The following is a 27,981-nucleotide window of genomic DNA, read 5'->3' as shown; positions in this document are numbered from 1 at the left end:
CAACACTGACCATTGCAGAAAGATGTTCATGGAGTCACAGCAGTGTCCCCAGCAGGCAATCTGGGTGCTGAGTGTGGTCAAAGCAGGTCAGACTTCCCAGCCCTTGACCAGCCTTGCCTCCTCCTTCAGCTAGAGGTGCTCAGGGCAGACTGGGTCTCTCTCACAAATACACTCAGGACATTTGCACTGCTGGCCTGAAGGAGGTCAGATTTCAGCTTATCATCACTCAGTTTAACCCTGTGGAGCCACTCAGCAGCTCTTGGGTGGCCTTTTACCTTTGGAACAACCTGCTCTCACTGATCCACCTCAGCTGAAATTTAACCACCACCACACACCATGAAAAAAATAAAACTAACAGACTGAATACGTTCCAAGCATGCACTCTGAGGGGCTGTGGCAGGCTGAGGTGGGATAGGCTCCAATGTGCCGTGGCTCTGTGCCACACTGACAGCGCAGAGCTACTCCAATCCTTCTATAAAAGCAAGGCTTGTCACCTTCCCAGATGAGTTCTGTCTCTGAGAAGAGAAGCCTGCGTCCTGAAATGCAGAGCTGACATTCCGCACAGAGCACTCAAGGCCACTTTCAGGCTCCTACGAGCATTTGCTGTACATCACAAACACTCCATTAACTCTCGGAGACAGTGCCCTGCCCTTCAGTCTCTGGTCACAGGGCTGCTCTGCTCGACCAAATGCAATCGGCTTTTCTTGTAAGGCTCCTCCTGGCCTGACCTTTCCACCCCTCATTAACAAACCAATACAGCAACTCCTAATTTTGAGCAGGCAGTTCTGCCACGTCTTGTTGTGAAAGCCCTCCAAGACAGACGGACATCAATGACCAGGGGATCCTGATGAGAAATATTCATGTAAAAATCTCACCACTCTGCTGTGAATCTCTCCTTCAATATCTGTGTTGTTTTAGGCCCATTCTCAGCTGCCAGACTCAACCCCAACGCCAGCAATGCTTGAGCTCCTCACAAGCCAAGTGCCACACCACTCCCACTCAGCTCACTGATTCCTTGTCTTCCCTCATCAGACTCAACTCCCTATCCCCAGTTTCTGTTCAGACTGCAAACCCTTTCAAAGCCATCTGCATTTGTTCATAGCCACAATTCACATTCTGCAGGCTAGGACAGAGAGAGGCTCAGGCTCAGAGAGAACAAGTGCTAAAGCTCCATCTGACAGAGCAGATCAAATCTTGTTTTCACTTTGTTTGGTTCGAGGTTTCTTGCCTTGCATACTTCACCAGAGAAAGACACTGATGAAGCAGTATTTGGTGCATAATCTGTACAGCAGTGGCTCCAGGCATCTTCATGTCTGTCTCTCCTGTGAACCTCTCCCTGAGTACAAAAAAAGGCACAAACAAGACCTTTTGAGGATAATGAGGACAGTGTTGATATCACAGACTTGGTGTAGATGAGAAAGGAAAAAATAATTTAAAAATTTCATAGCATATGGAAAAATAGGCTGCCAATTAAGATTTTATTTTTAGATATCTGTTGACAAGAGCAAAGAACATGGGTCTTCTGCTGTGACCTTCCACTAAATTCAATCCTTCTCCAAACTTATCCTTAGTAAGCACTTGTTGTACATTACACAATAGAAATGCAGAGGTGGAAACATGTTAAGGCCAAGAACAACAGAGAGGAGAAGGGGAAAAGCAATCAGTAATAATATTATAAGGAAACTGAAAGTGAGAGATCTTTTAAAATAATTAGTCCCACATTTATAGAATCACTAAAAATTATTTTTAAAATATTTCAAGTGCCCCATGTTACAAACTTCGAAATTTTGTAGAAAACTCCTTTCCAAAAATCTATCAGTAGGAAATAAATACAGCTCATTTTAAAAAAAAGCTATTACTGAAGTTGCAGAAAACAGGTTACTTCTCCAGCACATTGTTGTTTTCAGGTGTCCAGTTTATCTATTTAAAGTTTGAAAAATGCAGCTGCTTTTCACAAGTATCTTAAAGGAGATCTTTTTCTTTCCCCTAGAAAATATAAGGTACTGCTAACACACGCAGTCACTTGAACCAATTTTCAAGCATTTCAGACTGCTAAATAGCAAGCTTATTCACCAGCAGTTTCTTTACCCCCAGAAAACTCGTATTTCCATTAAGGTCTTCACTAACAACACACTCAAACCTCATTAAAATCTTATTACCATCTATTTTCACTTACTTGTAAATAGTTTACTCTTCAAATAGCTTTACAGGGAGCAGTGTAATACTCTCATTTCCAAATGGCACAGTCAGTTCTGACCTCTGATACTCACACGCTGCCCTTTGCAGCCAATGAGATTTTTGCCTGTTTATCTCAGTACAAAACAGAGCCTCCAGGATAAAACTCATTCCTCAATATAGTTATTGCAGTGTCTTACCAAATTTAATCTTCTTGTCCCACCCACCAGAGATGCATTTTTTTATTGGAAACATCAAGGATGCGAGACAAAGCACTCCAGGTCCTCCAGAAGGGAGCCATTAAAAACATTTTTTTAATGAACACCATTCATTATATTTACAAGGAAAAAAAACAGATTTGGGTTATTTTACTAAGTACTGATGTGCTTCATGTGGCAAGTACTTAAGGGAGAAGAACTGCATGCAAATATTTTCTTCACAGCCTTTCCTTTTGTGACCAACTGTGTCCTTTCTCAGCCTTTAAGAAAATATGACTCTATATTAATCACTGATTTATGCCATAATAAAAATGTGGGGTTTTTTCCAGTTCTGTCAACCTGATTTTGATTTCATCAAAAGCCATTTTATAATAGTGCAGTCGTCTTTATTTCTTATCTGCTTCCCTGTGAAAACTAAATCTCCCGTCTGTTCCACTGCCTTTTTAGTAATTCATTACTGATATTTGTCACATGTAAACTACAACAGCCAGAGATGAATCAGTTAGTAAGGTGCACTTCCACTGACATTTCAGATAAATTCACTTTGCAGAAAGCTAATTTTGTCCTTAATCCCCTTTTTCTCACTTGAGAATGAAGGACTATGTTGTGTTCTAGAACAGTGAGTGATGAGAAAAAATATAACCTTTGTAATTTTTGTAGTGCTAACCACTAATCTTGGATCTGAATATAACCTTTCACAAAAACATAATTGTATAGGCACCATAACTGCATGGTATTCTTATATACTATATATATGTGTATGCATGTTTTAGATGTGTAAATATACTGAAAGGCAGAAATACTAAAAGTAAGGATACTCATGGTCACAAAAACTAGGGAATACAAATGTACCGTTGAACCAAATATAGAAGATTAACGCTGCTAAAAGAGATGGGCAGTTCCTCTAACAGGATTACTGCAGGAATGCTCACTGACTCTAGGAAAGGACAAAATCCAGCTACTAAATAACGTACAAGTATGAAGCAAAAAGACACCAGTTTCTATAATCTGTTATTTTCTTCTTGGAAAGAAATGCAACAATGGATGAAACACAAGTGAAAGGGAGGAGAGGGAAACACCTTTTCAGCCTACAATTCAGGAATTTCTGTACAGGGTCCTTTTATCTACCTACTTTTGCCAAATTTTGGAATTCAAAATTCAGGCCTAGATCTTTCCTGAATAAAAACTTTCATACCTATATAAAGTGTCATGAGGGCAACAAGGGAAAAGGCCATCAACTTAATTACTGGGTCTAATCTCAATTTGGATTCAACTCTTTGGGGTTAAACAGATATGGTCCTTTTCCACAGGTGCCAAACAAATAATATGAGAGTTTTAAACACTGTTTTTAATTCAGTGTTCAACAAGACTAAGAGTTTCCCAAACATTTGTTTTTATCAGCCAATTTCCAACACCAGTAAAAGTACAGAAACTCGCACTAAGTGTGTTGGGTTTGGGGTAGTTAATTTTATTCATGGTGTCTAGGATGGGGCTGTGTTTTGAATTTGTGCTGAACACAGGGTTGATAATATAGAAGGGTTTGTCATTGCTATTTTGTCATTGGTTTTGTGTTATGGCCTTTTCTGCTTTTTGTACTGCCATGCTGGCAGGGATGCCAAGAAGAGGCACAGCTGGGACAGCTGACTCAAACTACCCAAACGGATATTCCAGACCATATGACATCATGCTCAGTATATAATGTGGGGAGAAGAAGGAGGAAGGAAAGGATACTTGGAGTGATGGCGTCTGTCTTCCCAAGTAACCATTACATGTGATGGGGCCCTGCTCTCCTGGGGATGGATGAACACCTGCCTGCCCATGGGAAGCAGGGAATTAGTGCCTTGTTTTGCTTTGCTTGCATGCATGGCTTTTGCTTTCCACATTAAACTGTCTCTGTCGCAAACCCATGAGTTTTCCAGCTTTTACCCTTCTAATTCTCTCCCCAGTCCTGTTGTGGGGGAGTGACTGAGTGGTGCTTGATTGCTGGCTGGGCTTAAACCACAATATCAAGCGATGTAATTATTTGTCAAACTGAACTATTATATATCCTTAAACTGTACACTTAAAATACAATGTTTGGTCTTAAAAGTGTCTTTAAATCCTAGCCACTAACCATTGCTATTGGAATTCTTGTACAGGCAATGTCTTGAACACTGCTGCCCTTCAGACACATTTTCTGGCACTACAATAAACTAGCACTTAGAGTTATACAAAACAACAAAAACGTATCTGGCTACAGCTACATTACAGCAGCAAATTCTGCAATGTCCATGCAAAGAGAGTCATAAAAGCTACTAGAAGTATTATTGCAACCATACATTGAGCTGATACTGAGGCTCACTGATTCTGGACATCACACCAAAACATGCTTAGATGTGTTAACCTGATAAACAAGACACACAAAGAGAGGGGGAGAAAAAAGGGGTGGGTAGCTGGCTCAGAGAGGTGAAGCCTGCTGTTCAAACTCATGGTGTAAATCAGAGACTGAAACAAGAATAATTCTCAGATCTCTGGAGTCTTTCACCACTGGACCACTGAGTGTTAAAGATTGAGATCTGACCCTATGGCATATTGCAAGACAGATAAAAGGAAGCTTTGCTGTTGTGGGTTTGTGATCGACTCCAGCACTGTGGCTATAAATAAAATAGCACTCTCAAAGAACAATTATCTTGTTGACATAAGAGTTACAAAGTACAGTAATCTGTGTAAGTAATTTTAAGTTTGTACAAAGGCTAGCTAGATTGAAACAACCAAAAAAATGCCTATGAGTACTGTGGTTCATTTTGAAAACTATTTATGGAGCAGTCGCATCCATGAGATGCTGTGCTCTTAAACATAAATATAGGACTTCTTAAGTTCCATCTAATTTAAACAACTAAACAGATAAGGAGAGGGAAACAGTGTGACCTCCTGTCCCACTTCTCATCCTGAATGCTGAGCTACAAGAAGTGTGGGAATAAGTCAAGCTCCTAAACCCAAAGCTCTCCCCATCCCTCCCCTGCTTTCAAGAACCCAAGCAGCACCACAAGATGCAAAAACTTAACTGAATTAATCAAGAAAGCTCTAATCCAACAGCTACAGCAGTTCCCTGGCTTCAGCTCCCCATTCTTGGTTGGATCACTGGCCTGGCAAGTGATTGCCAGACCTTCCTATAGCCATGCTGCCTACCAGAAGGGCATCCTAATTTTTCATGATTTCTAGGAAAAGCTGCAGTTTTTTATTACCAAATCACCTATTCTAGTGGTTTCAACCTAATGTTTGAGACACTTTTGACACACCATCCCTTCACACAGTATCCAGCATTTTGCGGGGCAGTTTTGAGCATTTTTCAAAGACTTCTGTAAAAAAAAAATCAAGTTGGAATTGATGTGCCCATCAAAGCAGGTTGTCCTAAAATAACTGAATTTTGCATAAAGCCATAGAATAGTGACACCACATAAATGAAGATAAATTGTTTTTTGCAAATGGAAATGTCTTCATCTTTTTACAAGACTTAATGTATTAAAAAGTGTTTCTATTTAATTGATAGCTAAAACCTTCCATCAAACAAGTCAGTATCACACCTTTCAGAAGCAATAGGTAACCCTTGAGCAAGACCCAAGTCTGGACATTCGATGTCCAGAACAATGCAAAAATATTTCTTACCAACTTTAAAGAGCTTAATAACTTTTACAAGGCATTAGAGAAACTTCAGTCTGGGCTTGTATGTCTGTTTTTCATTCTGCCTCCTAAATTTTGTCACCCATTGTAACAGCTGCATCCTTTCTTTTCTACCTTTTCTGACATTTGCTCTTTCCATGACTGACTTCAAACTCTCCTGCAATTCAGTCTTTCCAGGAAAATCATACAGAACATGGAAAAATAACAGTAAGGAAGCAATGTAATTTACAGTATTTTTTGTGAAGTGACTCTTAGCATTCCTTCTCTCCCAAATTAAATAGTTTCATTTTGGCTACTCCATAACCTTATGGAACATTTTGAATGTCAACTGCAATCAAACTTCTCCAAATCCCCCTTAAGCTCCAAAGAAAAGCCAGAGAAGCAAGAACTGAGACAAAGCTCTGTTTTCTTTCCAAAGAGTACAAAGTGATTGCAAAGAGGGTATAAAACAGTACTCACTTTCTAAATGAGCATAAAAAAGGCTGAGCAAAGAAAATCAGGTCTCTCAGGCTTTTTTGTAATACCATCAGCCGCTGTTAAAACCTGCTCAAAACTGCTCTGGAGATTAACAACAACAACAACAACAACAAAACAACAAAGAAAACCGAAACCCAACAAAACCAAAAATCCAGAAAACCCCATCAACTGGCATTTTAAACCGCTCCATGAATAATAAATACAAACAGACCAAAGTTAGGGTTGCCAGACTCTAAGTTTAAAAAGCCAGCCACATCCTCATCACTATTTATATAAGATTGTTTTTACCTTCATGCACATAACCTTACTACTTTCCCAGCCCCAGCCTGCCACTGAACAAAATAGGAAGGAAATTGTGGCAATGGCATGAGCTATTACACTTAACATTCTAATCCACTACACCAGAAATGGGAGATTCCAGATATGATGCCAAAACTTAGTCTGCCTGCACTATATGCAGCACTTCTAAGAAGATTAAAATATTTTACGACATTTCCTTTGACAGGACCTCATGTTCCTACACAGCCATTTGGACTCTGCTTTTCACTTCTGATGGATAAATTATAATTAGTCGATACATATACATATTCTATCTAAAATGAATAATAAACTCACCTTGAATATCATGTGCAGTTTTGGTCATGGCAATATAAGAACGATATTAAACTATTAGAGAGCATCCAAAGGAGGGCAACAAAGATGGTGAAGGGCCTTGAGGGGAATACTTATGAGGAGTGGCTGAGGTCACTTGGCCTGTTCAGCCTGAAGAAGAGGAGGCTGAGGGGACACCTCATTGCAGTTACAACTTCCTCGTGAGGGGAAGAGGAGGCGCAGGCACTGATCTCTTCTCTGGGGTAACCAGTGACAGGACCTGAGGGAATGACCTGAAGCTGTGTCAGGGCAGGTTTAGGTTGGATCTTAGAAAAAGGTTCTTCACCCAGAGAGTGGTTGGGCACTGGAACAGGCTCCCCAGGGAAGTGGTCACAGCATCAAGCTTGTCTGCATTAAAGAAGTGTTTGTACAACACTTTCAGGTACATGGTGTGACTCTTGGTCTGTCCTTTGTAGGGCCAAGAGTTGGACACAATGATCCTTTTGGGACCCTTCCAACTCAGCATATCCTGTGATTAGTGGTTCTGATACAGATCAATGGCACCCCATGTATGATGTATGATGTAAAATGATTTATTAACAAAAGAGGGGCTAGAACTATAACATATTCACTTTTGAACAGTTGCCAAAGGAGTTATTTGCTATGCCATCTCAGGTTGTTTCAGGAAAAACATGACCTTGTTCCACTCCACACAAAGCAAGAAAGAATTCAGGATTGACAAGTACAGCCATAAAGCCTCTCCCCACAAAGTGATTGCACCAGCTGCATTTCCTTTTTTCGGGGGGGACTGCTGCATTCCAGTATCCAAGCTGTCCAGCTCAGTGCATGCTTTTACCTTTATTCTCCAACCATAAAATGCAGAAGCCTGCTTTTTTCTTTTAGAGAAAGGTGAGTCGCAAGGACTCAGATGTGGAGATTATTTAAAACCCAAAACCATTATGACAACATATTATCAGACTTGCAATAAAATTATCACAATCTAGCTAAACTGAGAAGTACCAGAAGAAATTGGTTTTGGCTTTTCTTCTGTACTGACAAAACGAAGTAGACCACATTGTCTCAGGTCCTGACATTCTGACCCTCTTAATTCTCATTTGAGTGAAGACTCTCAGAGTCTTAGGATTCACATTCCTATTTTTTGCACATACATATCCATTTCTCTTCAAAATCATTCATTTCAGAAAGAAAACCAGCTATTCCCGGGAGAGTAAAATCCACCAGAAGGGAAAACAAGGGGACAATGGAATGTGAATGACCTGTATAGGTAAAATCACAAAAGTGGCACCACATCAGAAGCCAGTTTGCAAGTCATGCACGCCTTTGGGAGAGCTGGAAAAGCTCACACAATCCCATGTTCCACTGAATGAAAACAGAAGTCAATTTCCAGACTCAACAAACACACAGTATATTTCCCTTATATTCAACCCTAATTGTTTAAACTTAAAGTAAAAAAAAAAAAAAAAACTGCCTACCGTACATAAGGAAAGGAAGTATCTCACTTGAATCTCCTTCGTGACATTTTTGGCTCTGTCCCATGGTCAACTGACCTATCTTTCTCATTCCTTCCAAATGCCTTCTGTATCACCTGGCTTCATATGGGCACAGATGTTTTCCTCTGCAGTTTTGATTCTTTTCATTCTCTACAGTTCATATCAATGACAAAAATGTATGCAAAATATGTTCCCTGTAACCACCCTCATGCTGCTTATTGGGAAAATACTCAAGCATATAATACACATTTTAAAAGTACACTTTTTTTTTGTAATCTTCTAAGAGAACCACTGGAACTAATCTTATCCAAAGAAGAGAATAAAGCCTGTGTGAGATCACTTCAGGCTCCACAAATATCAAAGAGAATAAACCAGGAAGTGAAACAGATACAGTATTTGTAATTCCATTATTGAGAGGCAGAGAGGAAAGATTTAAATAATTTATTTTTCTTTTCACACTGGAAAATATAAGCATGGCAACAAAGCCCGATTTAAGATATCCTGGCAAATACCAAGGTCATTTAGTAAAGTACAGTTAGAGCCATGAAATTATACTAGAGCTGCTTTTGTGCCTTTAAAAGCAATTAGTTCTCTAAAATCATTAGCTCTTACCATTTTAAAGGACCTCCTAGTTAGGCCTATAACTCTGTTACTTGCAAATATAAGGCTTACAGCACAATTCAGTAATTTTGTTTATGCTTGAAGGAAATTGGCATGCATTCATAGTCAATTTATTACAATATAATCCTTACATTCAGAATAAATTGTAAATTAATTTTTATGAGCATTCCCAAACAAGGACATTCATGCAGGAATCTAAAGACATTTTGTAAGGAAACTGCTTTCATTGTCCAAACAAACCACCACCAAAGACCCAGTAAGACAAAGCAGATAAATGTGCTCTCAGAGAAGCTGCACAAGAGAGGGACAGGAGGAAGCAGGAAGGGCTGAGGAGGGCAGCGTGTGCAAGGCGGGCAAGCACTCAAGGATTCTGAGGGACACAAATCTGTTCAGAAGCAAAACATCAGAGAGATGCTTAAGGCAAGGGGATAGGAGAGAGGGAGGCCTCAAGGACGCTGCAAGGAATGGACCATCTGGGTTTAGTTCAGACACAGCATAAGGAAAGCAGCGTCTGCAAACAGCTTCAAAAGTGGTGGCTGGGATTTCACCTACTGCCAGAGGAGCTGGCAGTGCTGCACATGCCTCTCTGCACAAGGCAAACTGGCCCTGAGAAAGTCCTCTAGTAGGAGCCAGGCTGGGCGTGCCACAGCAGGAGGAAAGGGCAATGCAGATGTGCCCTGATCCAGCTGTCTCCTCCACACCCCCTTCCCACAGACCCACTGTACAAAGAGGGAAGGGGAGAAGTCCACTGTCACCTTAGCAAAAGGAAAGACTGAAAAGGGCACTTTTACTTTTTATCTTTCAGGGCAACCACTAAAGCTGTGAGTCTTTGCAATGTCTCCTTCCCTACCAAATTCCTTCTTCTCAGCAAATATTCCTGGGAAACACCTGTTCCAGGGGTGCAGCAGCTGAACTGTCTGCAGTAAGAGGACTGCAGACCTTTGCTAACCTATGCTCTGTTACCTACAATAATGAGCACTTCCGAAGGCTAAGTGTCCTATGACCAAGCAAGGAACTCACTAAACAAAATTACATTAATATACTCCTTCCCTCCTCATTTTTTTGGGTACTTCTTAAATGTCTGCAGACAACCAAGCAAGCAGAAAGCAGCTCAGGATCACAGATCTTTCCTCTCACCCTTTGTTACCACCTTTGTTTTCTGAACATCAGCAGAAAAGGCATAAAAACATGTATTTTTTTCAACCAGGGCCCCTGCAAAACTTTACTGGTAGTTGTATATATTGGTATGTCCCTTCGCCTACAAATTAAAAATACACATGTAGAGCTACCAGTCTGAACATACAGATGGGTTGTGTGCAAGTTTGGAAGGTAGCCTACCACACGGTTCACTCCTGTGCTACCTGTCCACAAGCTCTGAGCACCAGGGCTTGAATACAAAACCAAAACTTCAATGGAAGGGATTTGAAAGAGCTTTTGTTTTGTTCCAGGAGAGGGGTGAAAAAAAGAGAACATAATATAAACCAAACAACGGAGGGAAAACAGACATGAAATGAACACTGAGGATTAAGAAAAAAATATACAGAACACGCAAATTAAATATCGATCATTTAACAGAAACAACTGTTCAAAATTAAAAACAAATCCTAAAAAACCCATCTCATATGTATTTTATTATTAGTTGATCATGATTTCACATATGTAGTCCTTGTTTCTCATTTCCACTAACAGCATTCCATTTTTTTTTCTTTACTCTTAAATGTGATTCTTTTTGGTGTAAGCAGTCTCCATTCCATGTGGATACCTAGGCAGTGACTTCATGAAAACTTAACATGGTCAGGGGAGACTGCTGTCATACTTTAAGGCAGCAAGAGGTAATGTACAAGTCTGGTCAGAAAGGGAAGTATGACATTCACTACTTGTTCTGCAGGTGAAAAGAAAAAATGCTACTACTAAAATGAGAAAAAAAGAAAGAGAAAGCCAAAAGAGCTCTTACCAGCTTTAGTTTAAATTCACTCATCAAAGAGGATATGGATGGGGACTGCAAGAACTCTGGTATTTCTATATTAAATACAGGCAGTAAGTTAAAAAAAAAAAAAAAGCCTGTTTTTAGATTTACAAATTATCTAGATGATAACTCTTAATATAAATTATTTAGGAAAATCCTTTGTTTTCCTCCCTGACCAACACCCCTTTCTTAACCAACATCTTACGAACATGAAAGCTACTGGTTTCTAAGTCAACATACAGGTGCCCTATGTGGTTTTTCAGCTGATAACATTCTCCATGATTATTGTACTAAAAAGATATCAGTCTGTTTTGGAAGATATCAATCAGTTGCATGAAACAACGTGAATTTAGCTTTTCAACATCATTGCATCACTAATATTAACCATAACTCTTACTCTGCATTCCCAAACAAAACACTTCAGCAGAGGGCTAACTGCCAGCAAAAAATGTAAGTAAAAATTACATTGTACTCTTAACTTTCCCCATGAATCTAGAGGTTCTATCCCCACCTTCAACTTCAGACATTTTCAGCAATTTTCCTTTGCATAAACAGGGCAAAAATAGCACCTATTTGTAATACTAAGTAGCTACAATTACAGATCCCAGTAATAATCAAGGAAAATGAAACACAATGCTTCACATGTAACACATTAAACCTGAAATAAGGGACAATCCACATGCAGATGCTTCTATAAATACAAATTCATATTTTCTTTTGCCATGTGTACACTGTGTACAGAAGAACAAGAGCAATGTTAAAGCACTCCTGAGTATTCATGATTTTTAGTTACAGGACCAAGTTCCTCATGCTAGACAGCTGTACTTCCCATTATGAGACACATCTACAAATGAATACCATATGTTCTTATACGATATAATATGTACACAGGGAAATAAAAAACATTTGCTGCATGCATTATTAATTCATATATGAAAACTCCATTTCAATTAAATTGAAAACATCACATTGTGACAGTGACCTAAGCCTGCAATTTGGAGGGAAAGGGTAGGGAATGGGTGGGTGGAGGAAGGGAAGGAGCCCTGAATGGGCCTGACCTTGGTGCACAGAGCAGAGACATTTCTAGGCAAGTGTGAGGCAAGCAAGAGCAGAAGCTGCAGGACACCCCACGAGTCCTTCACTCCCAGCTTCCCAGCTGCACTGCCTGACCACTCTGTTCTGTCCTCAGCTCTCATGACACCTCACCACACTGGGCAGGATCCTACTGGCTTTCCAGCACTGAAGTGATCACCCACACACCCTAAAATTTAGGGAACCAATACATAGCAACAGTGAAGGGGAGGTGATGAGGGGACTGAACATCCTCTGAGCTCAGGCACGGTGACACAGTTAAGTCCCTTCCTACCAGAGGTATTAAACTCCTTTCTAATACTGTCTGCACTGAAAATGCCCACTTGCAATCTTAAAAGTTTATGTGGATACAAGAAATATTTGATCACATAAGTAGCCAATTCTATCTCAGAGGATAAAGAATAATTCCTTTGCCAAAGTAAGGCACCTGGACAAAGTCATTTGTAAAGAACTACAGAAGTGTTGACAGACTGACACAGAAATGGAATCACACACTTGTCAGCATGAAAAGGGTTTTAAACTTACAATGAAAGTCAACAGAGCAATAGCAATTGATGTAGAAACTCTGTAACAGGAAATTTACAACACATTTAAACATAAAGATGAAAACGAGACTTTCAAAGAAGGACAAATGCCCGGATACCTAAATTATACTATTTTCTCAATTCTCAGTTCTCTAAATGCAAAACCGGTGTGTGTACTTTACAGCTTCTGCCACCCTTGTTGAGAGTTTTCACCAGAGGTGCTCCAATTTCCTTTGTCTTTGAAAGTCAGGAAGGTCCAGTGAAGAATTTAGGGATATTTTCATTGATTGTGCCCTCTAGGCAACTGACTTAATTTTCCCTTTTTTGCTGTCTCACGACACCTCACTTGGAAGTAAATCAGTTAGAATTATTTGTACAATGCCCTCTCAGAATAAATATGACCTTTACTACCAAGTGTATACACTATTGTTTTGAACAATGAGGTAATGAAGCTGCCTCTTCACTAAGAGCACCAAAGCAGTGCTTTGGCCCCAGTTCCTTCTCTGCTCACACAAGCTTCACTCCTCTGCAACCTCAGAGCGCCCCAGGGAGCGCCCCCAAGCACGACACCTCCAGGCCACCTCACCTCACATGAGGCCAACACTTCTCGGAGCAGTCTAAATCCACACCCCAAAACAACCATACGCCAGACCCTGGGATCTCCCCATCCTTACCAGCAGACTCCACCAAGACAGCACGAGCAGTAAGGCAGCCAGCCTGTTGTACATCCAGTCCAATTCAGGAGAAGGGCAAAGGTGCCTCTTTACTAGGAGAGATTAAATGGGAAATTGCTACCAGGACTCTCAGAGGATCATGTGATAACATTGAGCAGAGCCAACTAAACGTACAACTGAATCATGCCATCAGCCCAGTGCAAAAGTTAACTCTCTGAGGCCAAAGCAGAGAATAATTCTTTATTCAGAAATAGTGATGGGTCTACATCCATGGAAATAGCATCAGCATCACCTCAGCTCTGCACCTCCAGCCAACAGCTAGGCTTTCTTCTACCAGCAGACATCCAAAATAACACAGTCACCTTTTGAGTTAAGCTGCTTCCCAAAAAATATTGCTCATTAATCTTGACACAGCAGGAGACTTCAATTCCCAGAACTGTACAAAGGAATTGGGATGGACCTCATCATTAGCTTTTCCTTCATCCCACTTAATCCCAGAGGCAATTAGTATCCTAATGCATCCTATTGCAAGGCACCCTTTAAGGGAACCAGAATATACAGGTCACATCTGTCCACCAGCCTGCCATAACTGGATATGCCAGACAGATTGCCCTTCTTCCAAACTATCAAGCCAGAGAATCGGAGGCCAGCAGACCCTGGTGTACCCAGTTGAAGAAACATGCAAGACATGTTCCTCACATCTCCTTAACTGTAACAATTTTCTCAGTGTTGTGAAAAGCTCACTCTGGCAGATAACAAGTAGGCAAACTCCCACCTGCCTAGCAGCAGCAGGTTGGTGACAAACATGCAAAGCAGATGCTCTGAGAAAGCAAAACCTGTGGCATGAGGGATCCTCCATAATGGAAAAGGACAAAGCAATATCCTCTTCTCCTCTTAGGGTCACAAGTTTCCTCTGTAAGAAACTAAATGGATATGAATCTCCTTTCAGCAGTCTGGCACGGATGAATGTCCCATGACAACTCACTCTCACATTCTTCTCTGATGGCAACAAGCATGAAGCAAACTGAATGATACATGGACTCACAAAGCTTGAAGACCTTTTGGTGATGGTGGACTTCCTGAGGTAAAATTGCCAAGCTATTGTTTGACTCGGGAGGACTGCTATCAGCAATGGATACATTGTACTAAGGGATCAGGAAAAAGACCTGGGAAACTCACGCTCTGCTCCTCCAGAGCTAGTGAGGTCAGCTACAGGGCAGCTCACATATCACTAAATTAAAGTCTTTTTCTTGAAGATGACAAGGCACGTTGGGAGTTATTTTAAGTCATTTCCTTGTTTAAAGTACTAGCATAGTTTCTTGAGAGAGTGGCAGCTTGAAATGGGACAAAGGATCATCTCTGCCTAGCTAAAGACAAGGCACACAACCAAAGTAATAATTAACAATAAAAATCAAAGCTTTAAAATACTACAATTCCCCTCACTGGTTACTGTGCAAAGTATTCATCCCACTTGCAAAAGTATCTTATGATTTTAAGATATGTTTACCTGAAGGGTTTTAATTTTCCACCTTAAGTAAAAAAATCTAAATTCATACTAATATTTTGACACTGATCAATTTCATCAGTCTTCAGAAGAATCTTGCTATAACTCAAACTACAGGTAAGTGACTAAAAGTCCTTAACACCAGATAGAAAATCATTCCCTAATGATAAAAAGACTATACTGGCATAAATGTATTTTTCAATTAAAAAATAAGTAATGCATCCAAAAAAAAAAAAAAAAGGAAGGAAAGAAGGATAAGCACAAAATATGTTCAGCAATTCCAAAGTCCTTCAGCCCCTCCTGGCCCACTCCCCCCAGTTTATATACTGAACATGACACTCTATGGTATGGAATATTCCTTTGTCCAGTTCGGGTCAGCTGTCCTGGCCTTGCTCCCTCCTGGCTTCTTATGCACCTGCTCACTTGCAGAGCACAGGAAACGAAAAAGTTTTGACTTACAGTAAGCACTACTGAGCAACAACTAAAACATCAGTGTGTTACTGACATTATTCTTGTACTGAATCTAAAACACAGCCCTGTGCCACCCACTAGGAGGAAAATTAACTCTCTCCCAGCTGAAACCAGGACAGCAGATGTGACCTTGATTCTTCTATTTAATAAGTACAGTATGTCTTCCTAGTGATTTGTGCAAGATAATCTACCTGGAGAAATATTTCTTAACTATTGAAGCTCCTTTGGATCAAAATTGAATTACATTTTTATGTTTTGGGTTTTTTTATACTTTATACATTTTTATATTTATGTGACAAAATTTGGAGGGTGAGAAAGAAATAGGGGCTCAAAAAACCTCAGGAAGATTAACATAACAGAACACGATACAAAAGGCACCAACCTTGTCCAGAATCAGAGGTTGTGCACTTGTGTCCACACCCTACCACACACAGGGGTGAAAAATGAAATCAGAAAGCTAAAGACCAAGGTAGGATGAAGGGAAGGTTTCTCAGCCTAGGCTCAAACTCACATGAATACAGCTACACAGCTGTCTGATGGGGTGATGCTGGTGCTGGGCTACAGTCTGAGCACAGTGCACTGGACATGTGTCACTACTCAGCACATCCCAGTAATCTGTTTTCTACAGGGATACCCAGCACTCATACAGGAAGGAACACTCCCACTGCTAAAAGACAGCCAAGAACGTGGCTCCAGGCTCCTACAAACTTTTACACACAGACTGAGATTACAGTACTCAGTTTGAAAGGTTTGAAAAAACTGTCATTTCAGGTTGCTTATGCTGGGTGCTTTGTCACCCTGTTTCATCCCATTCCATCCCATTCCATGCCCCACTTCTCACTGTCACAGCCCTGTGCTGACCACCAGTCTGGCTCCAGACGTACTTTTTTACCCTACCTAACTCTCACCTGCTAGCTAACCGCATCTCACCTAGCAACTTCTGCAAAATCATACAACCAAAACTGAATTTGTGCCTAATCTGAATGTCAGAGATTAAGTATACACATATATTTAAAATTAAGAGAAATTTTAACAACCTATACTGAGGTGTGTTTACTGAGCTCTATATCAAATAGTTCTGCAAACAGTTATGAGCAAAAATATGTAAGTGAATGTTTTTCTTACCCTCCCTAATACGGGATGACAAAGCCTTCTGAAACAATCTCTTCAAAAACTCAAGCAAGACCCAAAAACCAAAATGCGGTGACAAATCACACGAATTTTAATACCATACATCTTCATAAGCTGTTTTCTAATTTCAAGTCCAAAGTGCCAAATACCAGCTTTCACAGCATGAAGCTCATTGTTTCCCATAAACTTTCATAAGCAGCTCCTACTTACTAGGAGAAAAAAATATTGTGTTAGTTTGTTCTTGTATGTACCATCCACAGTAAGGAGTTCAAACAAATACGGTCCCTTTCCTAGTTTTCATCTCAAAGGAGAACAAGTACCACAGTGTAAACACCCTTTTTAGAAAGGGGAAGACAGGCACTGGACAGATGGTTAGATGTTTTCATTTGTACATAGTATTATCAACTACTTGTATTTGTAAAATGTCCTTGAAATTTATTATCTTAGTCTTTTCTACTCTTAAACCAGAAAACATCACAGAAATGAAAAGTTAGGTTGTGTTTCCTATAGGAAATCATACAAGCTATTCTGATTATACTTCTCATTCCCAATACTGTTTTCACGCACTACCTTGGGCACTAAGAAACCAAAGCAATCTCTCTAGTGCAAAGTTCAGAGCAAAGAAAGGTGTGTTTAAACAAGGCACAGATCAGCAAGCTTTTAAGAGCTTATCAATGGATGACCAACCAGTGCATTTAGAAACTGCACTTTCATTTACCTTGTTAAAGTCTGTGGGAATCCAAGCTGGGCTTTTGGTTTTTTGGTGAGGCAGGCTGCACAGTGACACGTGCAGAGGGGAAGGCAGGTTATCAGCAGCTCTGTAGGAGGAGTGCAGGTGTTCCCTGCACTGTAATGCACCTGGATTCCAAGGATCTGTTCTCACATCACAGCGTGCCTTCTGCAGGCAGAGGCCGTGCACATGACTAAATCACTGAACAGCATGAGTCAGGCCTAAATGAGCTGGAGATGAAGCTTTAGAGTGGTTGTCAAAGGACAAGCTGTACGTGAACTGACTAAAAACCTGCCAGTACGAAGTTAAGCCATCAAATATATTTTCAACAAAACTGAACCAATGGAGCTAAATGATATCAGATGAGCCTCTCACAGGATGTGGCCACAGCCACTACTAGGACTCATAAAAACGAGTTAACTTGTCAAATTACAGCCCCACAGTGATCACATTAAGCTGGCTCAGATGTAGGCTGCTGCCAGAGGATTCTGTCAAACCCCCCTTTCCTGTGAGTTTCCTTCCCTTCCCTTGTGCCAACACCATCACTGATGCAGTAACTTGCTGAGTTAGATTAAGGAACTAATCTGCCCAAAAACAACACTTGCAAAAAAATATTGCTTTCAATTGAATTTTTTGTTAATCCAGCTTGACCTACTTCAGTCAACTCAGAAATGCCAATGTGAGGATAATAAAAATATTAGGAAGGTATAAGTGAGAGATGGAAAGAAACTCTACTTTCAGTGGTGTTCCCCACTCTTTTCAGCCCCCATTTATCTCAGCCTAGTATGACCATGACCTGCACCCACCATCACTGCACATCAAAACTTCTGCTCATTCAGAACAAACCTTAGGAGACAGGCTGAGTGGAAAGAAAAAGTTTCATCAAATATTGTCTCTTTTCAACAGAACATGAAGACATTCCTCAAGTCTACCTGAATACAGGCTTCTCAGGAGAAGGTAACACAGGCAAGCCACCTGAATGAGTCTAGCAGGGCATTAAAGCCCAGCCTCTGAATGAATTATAATGATGGGGACGACCACTCCCACAATGATAACACCATTATCAGCGTTCCCTTATCTAGCTGTGGCAAAGGCAAGCAGGCTGAGAGACTCCAGAAGCTACACTATGGATCTGTAAGACCTCCCATCTTCTGAGCAACTGCTGAGAGAGAAAACATCTTCCACTGGACTGTAGTAACCATAGCTCTGGTGTCCTGCTGTGACTGGCCACTGAGCCACAGCTCTGTGTGTGTGACAGCACTAACAGGGCTTCCTCTCTCTTCAGTAGCCAAAGCTTCTGGTTATTGTTCCAAGCCTCTTGCTTTGTATCTGGAATTACAGACTCGTAACTACAGCTATAACCACAAATATTACATGAATTCTTGAGCTACTGCAAGCCTATTTCTGCAGCTAAAATCTAACCTTGCACTTTCTTAACCCAGGGGCAAAGTTACCTCTGGCTACAGTAGACTCCTGGACCTTGCTGTTGTATTTTATTAAAGGCAGAGAATTTCTGATAGAAATCTGATAGAGATGATACTTCATCGGTGGCCTTGAGTCCCACCATTGTTCTGACAATTACTTACAAATCTGTTAAAAACCATCAACTGATTAAAAACACTAAAACTTGAGCAATGTACTTTATTAAGCACTTATTGCTAAACATTGACCAGACAATTCTCGCACATCATCCTAATTATTGTCTTGTTTTTCAACTAGGGACATGAATTCAAAATATCTGACTTCCCAAAGCCAGAGTAAAATCTGTCTGGGTGTTTAGGGACTGCTGGACTGGAAGAAGGAGTTGGAGGAATGGTAAATTAAAACTGTACTGATGCTAAATCAAGAAAAATGTGCTAACTGTTCTGCTGCAGTTTGGCACTGAGTATGCAAGATAAGGTATTTATTTATTTGCTGAAGACAACACTATTCTTACTTTGTTGCTTTCTCATGTGTGGTGTACCTTCAACCACTATTCCAAGTATGCTAAAAACATTCAGACTTGCTCCTCCTCAAATACTCCACCCCAAACCATTTTAAGTTCCCCAAGCATACAGGAGCCCCTGCAGAGGAAACATTTTAACACATTTTTATTGCCATCTTTTGGCCTAAGAAGCCTACATAGGAAAGAAGGCTGTTGGAGAAAGATGACAGATAAAACAGCTGAAATTACCAAGAAATAATTTTTAGACTAACAGGATTGGGATGCTGTATCAGGAAGGGCAGGGAACAGTACAGAACAAGACAGAATATTGAGCAGCTTACCCTCACAAGAAAATATGACCAGGTACATAACTATTTCTGTGCATGCTTTTATTCTGCTGTAATACAAGGGAGCTAGCCCAAAACCATAACCAAAGAATAAGTTCGTAACTTCTACTTTTTTTGTGAGTGCAGAGGTGCTCACCCCATAAGATGCTCAGGATATCATCAAAAATATACCTCAGAAAATGATGGCTAAAATTGTACTTAAGGAATTAATCAAGGCCGTCTATTTTTTACATCTCCAAATACTCAGAAACAAATCCTCCCATTTTTCCCCTATTTATTTGGCTGTAAGTATTTAAATTCCCTGCCTGAACATGATTATTTTGAGACCATGACACCAAAGTAGGTTCATTGCAAAATGAACAGCAGCCCTCACAAAACAGCCTGTTGGCACATTGCAAGTACTCAAAGCTTACGAGCAGGGAATTTTTCTTCTCCTGGCCAAGCAGATTTACTGAGGAGTCTGGAATGACAGTCAGTGAGTCATGCACAGCCAAACCTGTAACACCACTCACAGCGGGGACCTCGCTTTATCACTTACTGTAATTACGGCCTCCCTTCGGTCGTAGCGTTTCAGACACAAAAAAAATGAAGGTGCACTTTTAGTAACTCCAGTGAAAAAAAGCACCAACAATAGAGAAGGGTACTGGCACTGCAAATGTTACCCAAGCATGTATGAGTAACCTTTTAAAACCTTGCAGCTTTCAGCTCCTGCTTCATTAGTAACAGTTACAAAACAAGAGTAAAGTATTGGCAGTAGTAAATAGTTCATAACATTTTTAATCTAGTGCCAATCTCAGCAGACTGAAAACGCCATTAGTCTTATTCAGAAACAAATTTAACTATTCTGCTCATCAAAGAGAAAGAACTTAGAGAAACAATTAACTATTCCACTATGCCACACTTAGAACACTGGAGTTCAGATTTACACAGCTCTTCTGGCACTTTGCTGCTCTGTACCATTCCAGTTTTGCATAAAGGCTACATGCTTACAACAGCACATCTAGTAATATACTGCATTATGTTCAGTATCATCCAGATTTGTACACCCTCAAACAAAAAAGGGAAAGCCCATAACTAAAATATTCAAAAAGCCTTCAAGTTTCTCATTTGTAATAGTTAGACAAACATGACATCTCGTACACTGTATGTTATTAAAATAAAAAAGAAAGCCTGTATACAGAGGGCCCTGATTTTCCTCTTTTATGACATGTAACTCTACTGATTGAGCAGAGTTACTCTTGTTTTTATCTATTTAAGGGTCTGTCTGACACAAAATAGAACTCAATAGACTGTTTGCCCTGATAGTGAAGGACATTAAATCAAATCTACACCCACAACATAAAGTAATCTAAGTCACCTGCTGAACTGGGCTTGTTGAAATAATGTTGTTTTATCATACTGACAGATGCTGAATGGATGTCTAAGTCCAAGAAACAGTGATCATGTCTGCGTAATGAGGACTGCACTGAAAGAGTTTCAGCAGATCTAGGGCTCAAAAACGACACGCAAATTGAAGGGAATTCCACCAGGATTCTTAGAAAAACAAGATGGCAAGACTGCAGTATACACAATTGGCTAAAGTGGTAATCAGCAGCAAGGAAGTGATTTTACCTGTGTGGGTGACACTCATGAGACTGACACTGAAGCACTGCATCTAATTCATGCTGGGGAGTGAAGGAGCAGCAAAGCAGGAGGGTAAATGTAAAGATTGATGTTGAAAATGCTGAAGAAAAGTGTCACAAAAAGGATTTTCAGACTGAAGAAACAAAGGCTCAAAGAGAATCACTCCCTCCACCCACCAAAATAAAATCGAGCAGAAAGCTGACCATAGGTAACTGGCACTAGGAGGGCTTTTTAATCTATTGGCAAGATATAGCAAGAACCAAAGGCAGGGGCAAGATAAATTCAAAGAAGAAATAAGGTGCAAACTGGGGGATGGGAAACCCCATGAAGCAGGAATCCAGAATCAAGGAAGCAGGAAATTTTGGGATACCACATCTTGCTGTCAGTAGATCAAGTTACTGGGATTACTATATCAGTAATCAAGCAACACATTGAGGGTCTGCCATATACTCCACATTTATATATGCATGAAGTACAAAAGACACAAAAGCAATTCAAACTAAAGCAAATTCATGCCTTGTTGCCTGTCAGCTATATCTGAAGATGTCAATAAGGATTGAACAATAAACATCATTCAAATTAGCAGGCAAACCCAAGGCAGAAAAGATTTTTCTAATGTATTCAGATGAAAACTGTGCTCATGCAAAATATGTAGCAGATAAAAAGACTGAGATGGTTTTGTAAAGTCAGCTGTAGTGGGATGGATCTTCACTCTGCAGATAGCTCTTTCTGCTTTCATTGAAGCAAAGCAACACATGGAAGGTACTGTGCTGAGCCATCCATATACTGGCATCATGAAAGGTTACAGGAACAACAATTGCTGTGATGACAGAGGGGACCTGGAATCCCTTCTGTACCAGCAGATTGCAAGTGAAATTGCAAAATGCTCCACCAGCTTAAAGCAGTTGTGAATAATCAGCTTGTGAGTTTGTGGCTTGTACACTGAGCATTACATGTATCCCTCACAGTACTTTACTCCCTTATACTGGATTTCACTGGTTTTCAATTCCAAGAGTGAGTCACTGGTAGGAAAAGAGGGGGAGAGGAATGAGAACTTTTCTCTCTGAAATAAAGGAGATGGAAAATGACCTTGAAAAAAGGCATGATTTCATGCTTACTACTAGATTTCTTCTTGGCTTAAGATAAAAACTATTAAGACTTCAGATTAAACTGAGCAAACATTTGAACAAAGAATATGGCAGATTATTCTGGTAAGGAAAGAATAAACTCCCCTTGTATGTATGATCTGTAATGTCTATTATGGTCAATGTTTGAAAAAATCATATCTTGTGGGCAATTCACAGCAGAAGTCTTCGTTATTTCTCCATGCTCAAAGGACATCTATCATTCGGGTTTCTTACTCAGAGATTAAATAGCAAGTGAGTGATTTAGACCACAGCAGTCTGTAGAAAACACCAAATATTTTATGCCCCTCGTCACCCACCCCCAAACTGAACACATATGCTACCACTACTAAGTCTGTAAAGCCTGTATTTACAACAATATATAAAATTAAGTATTTTTGTTTATGCAGACTTATACAGTAACCCACAAAAAGGGGCACTTCTCTACAAGAAAACCCAACTGAGACTGCCTGATTTCACTGTCACACAGATCCAAGCTTGAGCTGGTGTCTCCCAAAGTCAGGTGGATTCAGTAACAAAGCAGGACAGTGAAGATCTGGGGCTGCAGGCCCTGACTAGCAGGTGTCACTCAAAAGAGGAGACCTGAGACTCTTTTCCAGAAATGGCCTGGGGTTTAGTTCCATCTCAGGGAAACTCAACTGATTGTTCACATTTTGCAAGTGAGTACCAGCAAACCAAATGCAAGATTTAAATAAGGCAAAGAAGGCATAGAACTGCAGAGCCTCTGAGGACGAGCAGCCTAGGCTCTGTGAAACACTGGAATCTTTCTTAAATTATCAGCAATATGAAGATTTACAGGCTCCTTGGAAGTATACAAAGTGAAGCAGGCACTGGCTTGCAAAGCTTCAAAACTCAAACTGGTCTTCCCATGTAAGTTAATGCAGTGCACTGAAGGGGCAGCAGAAGTGCACATGCTGGTGAGCAAGCACAGTGACTCACTGGAAACAGATACAGGGAGGCTGTCACATGACAAGCTGGTGCAGCACAGGAGACAACACGGAACAGCAGCATCCCAAATAGGAGAGAGGTATGGAAAGGAAAGTAATTCTACCTCCAGTAGCCAACACACTCAGAATCATTTATTTATTACTCCGTTTGCATTTTAGGCTTGGCTCTTGAAAATGCCATGCAGCAGAAGTTTATTCACCTCATGCACAGGTGTGCTGGTGCAGTTAGTTCTGCATGCACATTGCATGTATTCACTTGTTATAAATCTACTCCCCATGCACTGAATACTCCAGGCTTGTCTCAGCCTTATAATCACATCCAAAGAACATTTTTACATACATATATTTGCATACACATACACATTCACTCACTCTTCAGGAGAGAAATAGCCCTACAGAAGACCCTCTGGATGGCATTTGATTGCCTGAGGGTAAGCCCACACAAGCACAGAAGAGAATGTTGTTATCTAAAACCCCTACATGTGGCTGGCAAATATGACACAGGACCTGTGGTGATTTCTGCCAAAGTAGATGGGGTAAAATTCCCAAGGAACCTAAATGGCACTGTAACCTATGCTAGCAGGTTTGGATTTCACATGTATGAAGCTGACATACCTATGATCAGTCACTGAAACAGAGTTTTGGACTGCAACCTACCTGATTTACTCTTGAACTCCCCAGCCCATATAACAACAAATGGTTCCATGGGAAGGCAAAAATTATTTAAAATTTTGTGCATAGATATCATAAAGAAAAGGACACCAAAACACAAGTAGCATGACAGCCAATAAGGCATTACTGAATCTAACAGGTTAAAACTGGAAAGCGAATTAAGGCAATATGGAAAAGAGAGCTATTAAAACTGAATTTCATACTGTGTATCCCACCTTTTGATTTCTCTGAGAAAGTTCTGAAGATAAATACTTAGGTAGACCACAGAAATCACCCAAAACCAATATCTACACCATATAAAGATAATCCTTTAACTGATACTTATGCAAAATGCAAAATAAACTTCTCTATGGCAAAGACAGCAGCTCTGATGCTATTTTATGCATCACTACTATTCAGGCAATATTCCTAAATTGACAAACTTGGAAGTAATCACACTGAGACTGTTCTAGATTTTAGCCTACTGAACCAATGGTAAGGTAAGCCTTTCCAAAATGTATTTCACAGACTCATTGTGTCTTTAAAGGGCCAAAAAACTCCAGAACAGACAAGTAGCTCAACAATCTATTAGATCAGTAAAATTTTAAGTCTTTTGAAGCAAGAGTTCTCATATGCCTGAAGGAAAAAGAAATGGATAGGAAGTATACCTCCTTCTTTCTTAGGATGTCACTTTGTTTGGAGCACAGCCAACATACTGCTTTTTCCAGGAAGCACCAGATATACCAGCCTGTAAATCTTTCCAGGATGCACCAGGATGCTTCCCTCCAAAGATAATGCAATTTCTAACATGCACTGTTTTAAATCCCCATGAAAAAAATAATTCAACATAGTTTCTCTATTAATCTTTCCAAAAGGGCTGCTTCATTACAGCTGGTACTGTATTACACTGGCTTCCTAATATTCTGATCCCTATTAAAATTTACAGAGTTTTCAAATTAGCAGTGAGATGCTAACCCAGATATTGAAAATTGTTCTCATTTTTTTATTTTTTAAAAAGGCAAAATAAGCTCAATTTCACATAAGTAACAAAACACAAAATCTGGACTGCAGAACTGGTCCACTTGTACGCTGTGAAGTGCCTAACAGAAGAACTTATTTCAATAAAATATTTCAGAATTATTTGGTTTGGGCATTATCAGTATCATGCAGCTCTGCACATCTTGGGAATGCTGACGAAGAAGGAAAGTAGTTAGAATAATGGGGTGGAGCAGATGGGAGAGAAATCCCACAGAAAGGTTACAAATGTTACATTACAGGAAAGTTTTGTTTGTTTGTTTTTAGAAAGACCAAAAGAGAACAAGCAGCCATTCCCCTCCTTCTCTGTTCCCATGAAAATACTCCCAATCTCTCTCACTTCAGAAGTGGAAGACACTGGGGATGCATGGCAGGAGGGAGGGGGTCTACCAGAACCACGGAGTTGAGATCCTGGTTAAGAAAAACAGGAGAAACAGACCTAAGGTTCAAATTTAGAGTGGCACAGCAGAAAGGCAGAGAGGTATCCTTTAGGATTTTAGTTTAATGAGCTAAGTGGCAAATGTGCATGGCCTGGAAAGCTGTACTACTGTCGTGGTGGAACTCAGGCAAACTAACTGTGGGAATCCTCTGCTCTGCGCAGTGGAAACATGCACATTTGTTTGCTACAATTACAGAAATGAGACCACTTTTCACATTTATTTCCCCTTCTCTTAATCCCAAACCAGAAAAATTTGTGAAGGATTGCTACTACTTGCTTGGCAATGTCCCAGTTTACCCAGGAGGCTGTCCACAGAAACAGCTGCAGAGGAGTTGGAATCTCATGAGATTGCTGCTCCTAATGGTGTGTCACTAGCACACGTGATAAGTTTCTTAAGACACAGACAGGGACTGTGCTCATGTGTCCAGGGCCCCTAGGGGCTAAGAATCTGCCGCTTAGAGCCACGTATCCAGACGTGTAAAGAAAAAGGAGAACTGATCCTAGCAGTCTACAGATACACATCTTTACTCAGAAGTTATCCCAAGGAGCAGGGAAAGCATTTTTTATCTTATCCCTCCTCTTCCATGGGGAGTTTGAGGAGAGTTAAGAGAGGCAAAGAAACACCACAAACAATAAGAAAAAGTTTTTGGATTTTGTGATTTCTTGCAAAAATGTACGTATTTTCCATTCCATTGGAAGTGGCCAGGTCTGCAGAGCCCTTATGGATGTAGCTAAGATGACATCAGGACCTCAAGTGGGGTTGATAAATAATATTAGTCATGGAGAAGGAAGTACCTCAGTAAAAAGAGAACTTTGTGGTTCTAACATGGGATAGGAAGTATCTCTCAGTTCAGTCCTTGCTTCTGTTGTAGACTCTTGGGTGTGATAGATCACAGTGCGTCTGTTATCTTTTGTCCAGGGGACCCACTGTACTTCCTTTTATCTTCCTTTAATCAGACCCTTTTAATCAGATCTCTTTGATCACACACACTCTTCCCATGCACACATGGAAACAGTGTGCCAGTTTCAATACCTTCCCAGTTTCAGCTGGCTTCTCAGCATTATTAGAAGTCCCGCCTTTATCAATGGGACCTTTGTTGACAATTTCAGCAAGGAAGAGGCAAGACTGAATGGGCCATAAAGACAAAAGTCAGTCCTTTACACAGCAGTCCCTCTGGTCATTGCGATGGAAAAGCCAGCAGTGACTTCAGCCTATATCAAACATGTGCTGTGAGGCACTAGGAGGTCCATGTATGTGAAACTGGCTTCTTGCCTGTTATCAGCTGCAATGATAAATGCTTTAAAAAGTTTGTCTTGTCCTTATCTGCACCTTCCTCCCGTTTATCACATTAAAAAAAGAAAAAAAAAAAAAAAAGCAAATTACAAAGATACAAAGTAGTAAAGCGCAAGGAGATTATAGGAAAATCTATTCACTGCATCCCACCGACAGCCTGATCCCAAAGACACTGAGGTCCAGCGCCCCCCAGGCCACAGCACAGCACTCACCGCTTCGACCCACAAACCCTCTCCGCTCCGAGCCTAAAACTGCGCTGGCCAGAACAGCTCGGGTTTAACACCGACAAGGCAGCCGGGCGGCCACGGGACTCTTCTTGAATACAAACACCTTAACAACAGCCGGCGGCTGCTGTTTGCACTCGGCTCTCGGCGGACCAGCAAAACGCCTGGGGTTCCCTCGACGCGCGGAGCGTATTACAGAAAGGAGTGGGGAAAAAAACCCAAGCAAACCAACAAACAAAGGAAAAAACATTTAGGAACTGCGGGACACGGCGCAAAAATGGGCAAACCCTTTAGCCCCAGGGCCGGAGAAAACCCCTTCTCCCGCGCAACAGGTTCCCGCTGAGCCGGCTGCGCTCCTCCTCCTCCGCGGCGCGGCAGCCGGAGCCGCCCCCGCCGAGCGCACCTGCGGCGGGCAGCGCCCTCCTTCCTTCCCCGCACCTCCACTCACCCGCCGGGGGCGTCGCCGGCCCCGTCGCTGGGGTGGTAGGCGGTGAGGACCACGCCGCGGGACCCGGACCGCCAGCTCATGGCGCTCGCCGCCGCATCCCTTCTGGGGACACCGAGGCGGAGCGGGGCGGCCCGGCGCGGCCCAGCCTCCCGCCGCAGCGCAGCGGGGCAGGGCCGGGTGACGGCAGCGCTTCCTGCGGCCCGGCGGGGCCGTGCTCCTCCTCCCGGCTCGGGAACCCCGCGGGCGAGGGCGGCGGGACCGAGCGGCTGCCGGGAGCGGTGCCCGCGCTGTGCCGCGCCCGCGTTACAGCTCTGCGCGCTTCCAGACGCCGCGGGGTGTGCGAAACCAGCGTCCTCCGGGCAGGCTGGAGTTTGTTTGAAGGTGTCGCAGAGAAATCCGTCAATTTAAGAAAAGTCGCTGCCCTTTCAGCCCCGAGTCAGCTGCCACGGGCGAACTGCTGCGCTCCGAGGCTGCCGTGTGTCAAGTGCGGCACGGCAATAAGACAAATAAAGAATGTGTTCAGCGTTTGCTTTGTACGTTATCCATTTCACTGAATCAC

At 41.3% G+C, this 27,981-nt stretch overlaps 1 protein-coding gene across 1 annotated transcript in view; it reads right to left on the bottom strand.

Moving 5' to 3' along the window:
• The window catches only part of ARHGAP18 (Rho GTPase activating protein 18), a 68,807-nt gene extending 41,245 nt beyond the window's left edge, over nt 1–27,562 (bottom strand). Inside the window, exon 1 of the mRNA XM_082302106.1 lies at nt 27,423–27,562. Coding sequence (XP_082158232.1) covers nt 27,423–27,502 — 80 coding nt within the window. The 5' untranslated portion in view covers nt 27,503–27,562. The remainder of the gene's footprint in view (nt 1–27,422) is intronic.
• Nucleotides 27,563–27,981: the final 419 nt, after the last annotated feature.

The sequence above is a fragment of the Coloeus monedula genome (genome assembly GCF_965178545.1).
Source record: "Coloeus monedula genome assembly, chromosome: 2".
In the NCBI taxonomy this organism is placed as follows: Eukaryota; Metazoa; Chordata; class Aves; order Passeriformes; family Corvidae; genus Coloeus; species Coloeus monedula.
This window is presented reverse-complemented; position numbering and strand designations above follow the sequence as displayed.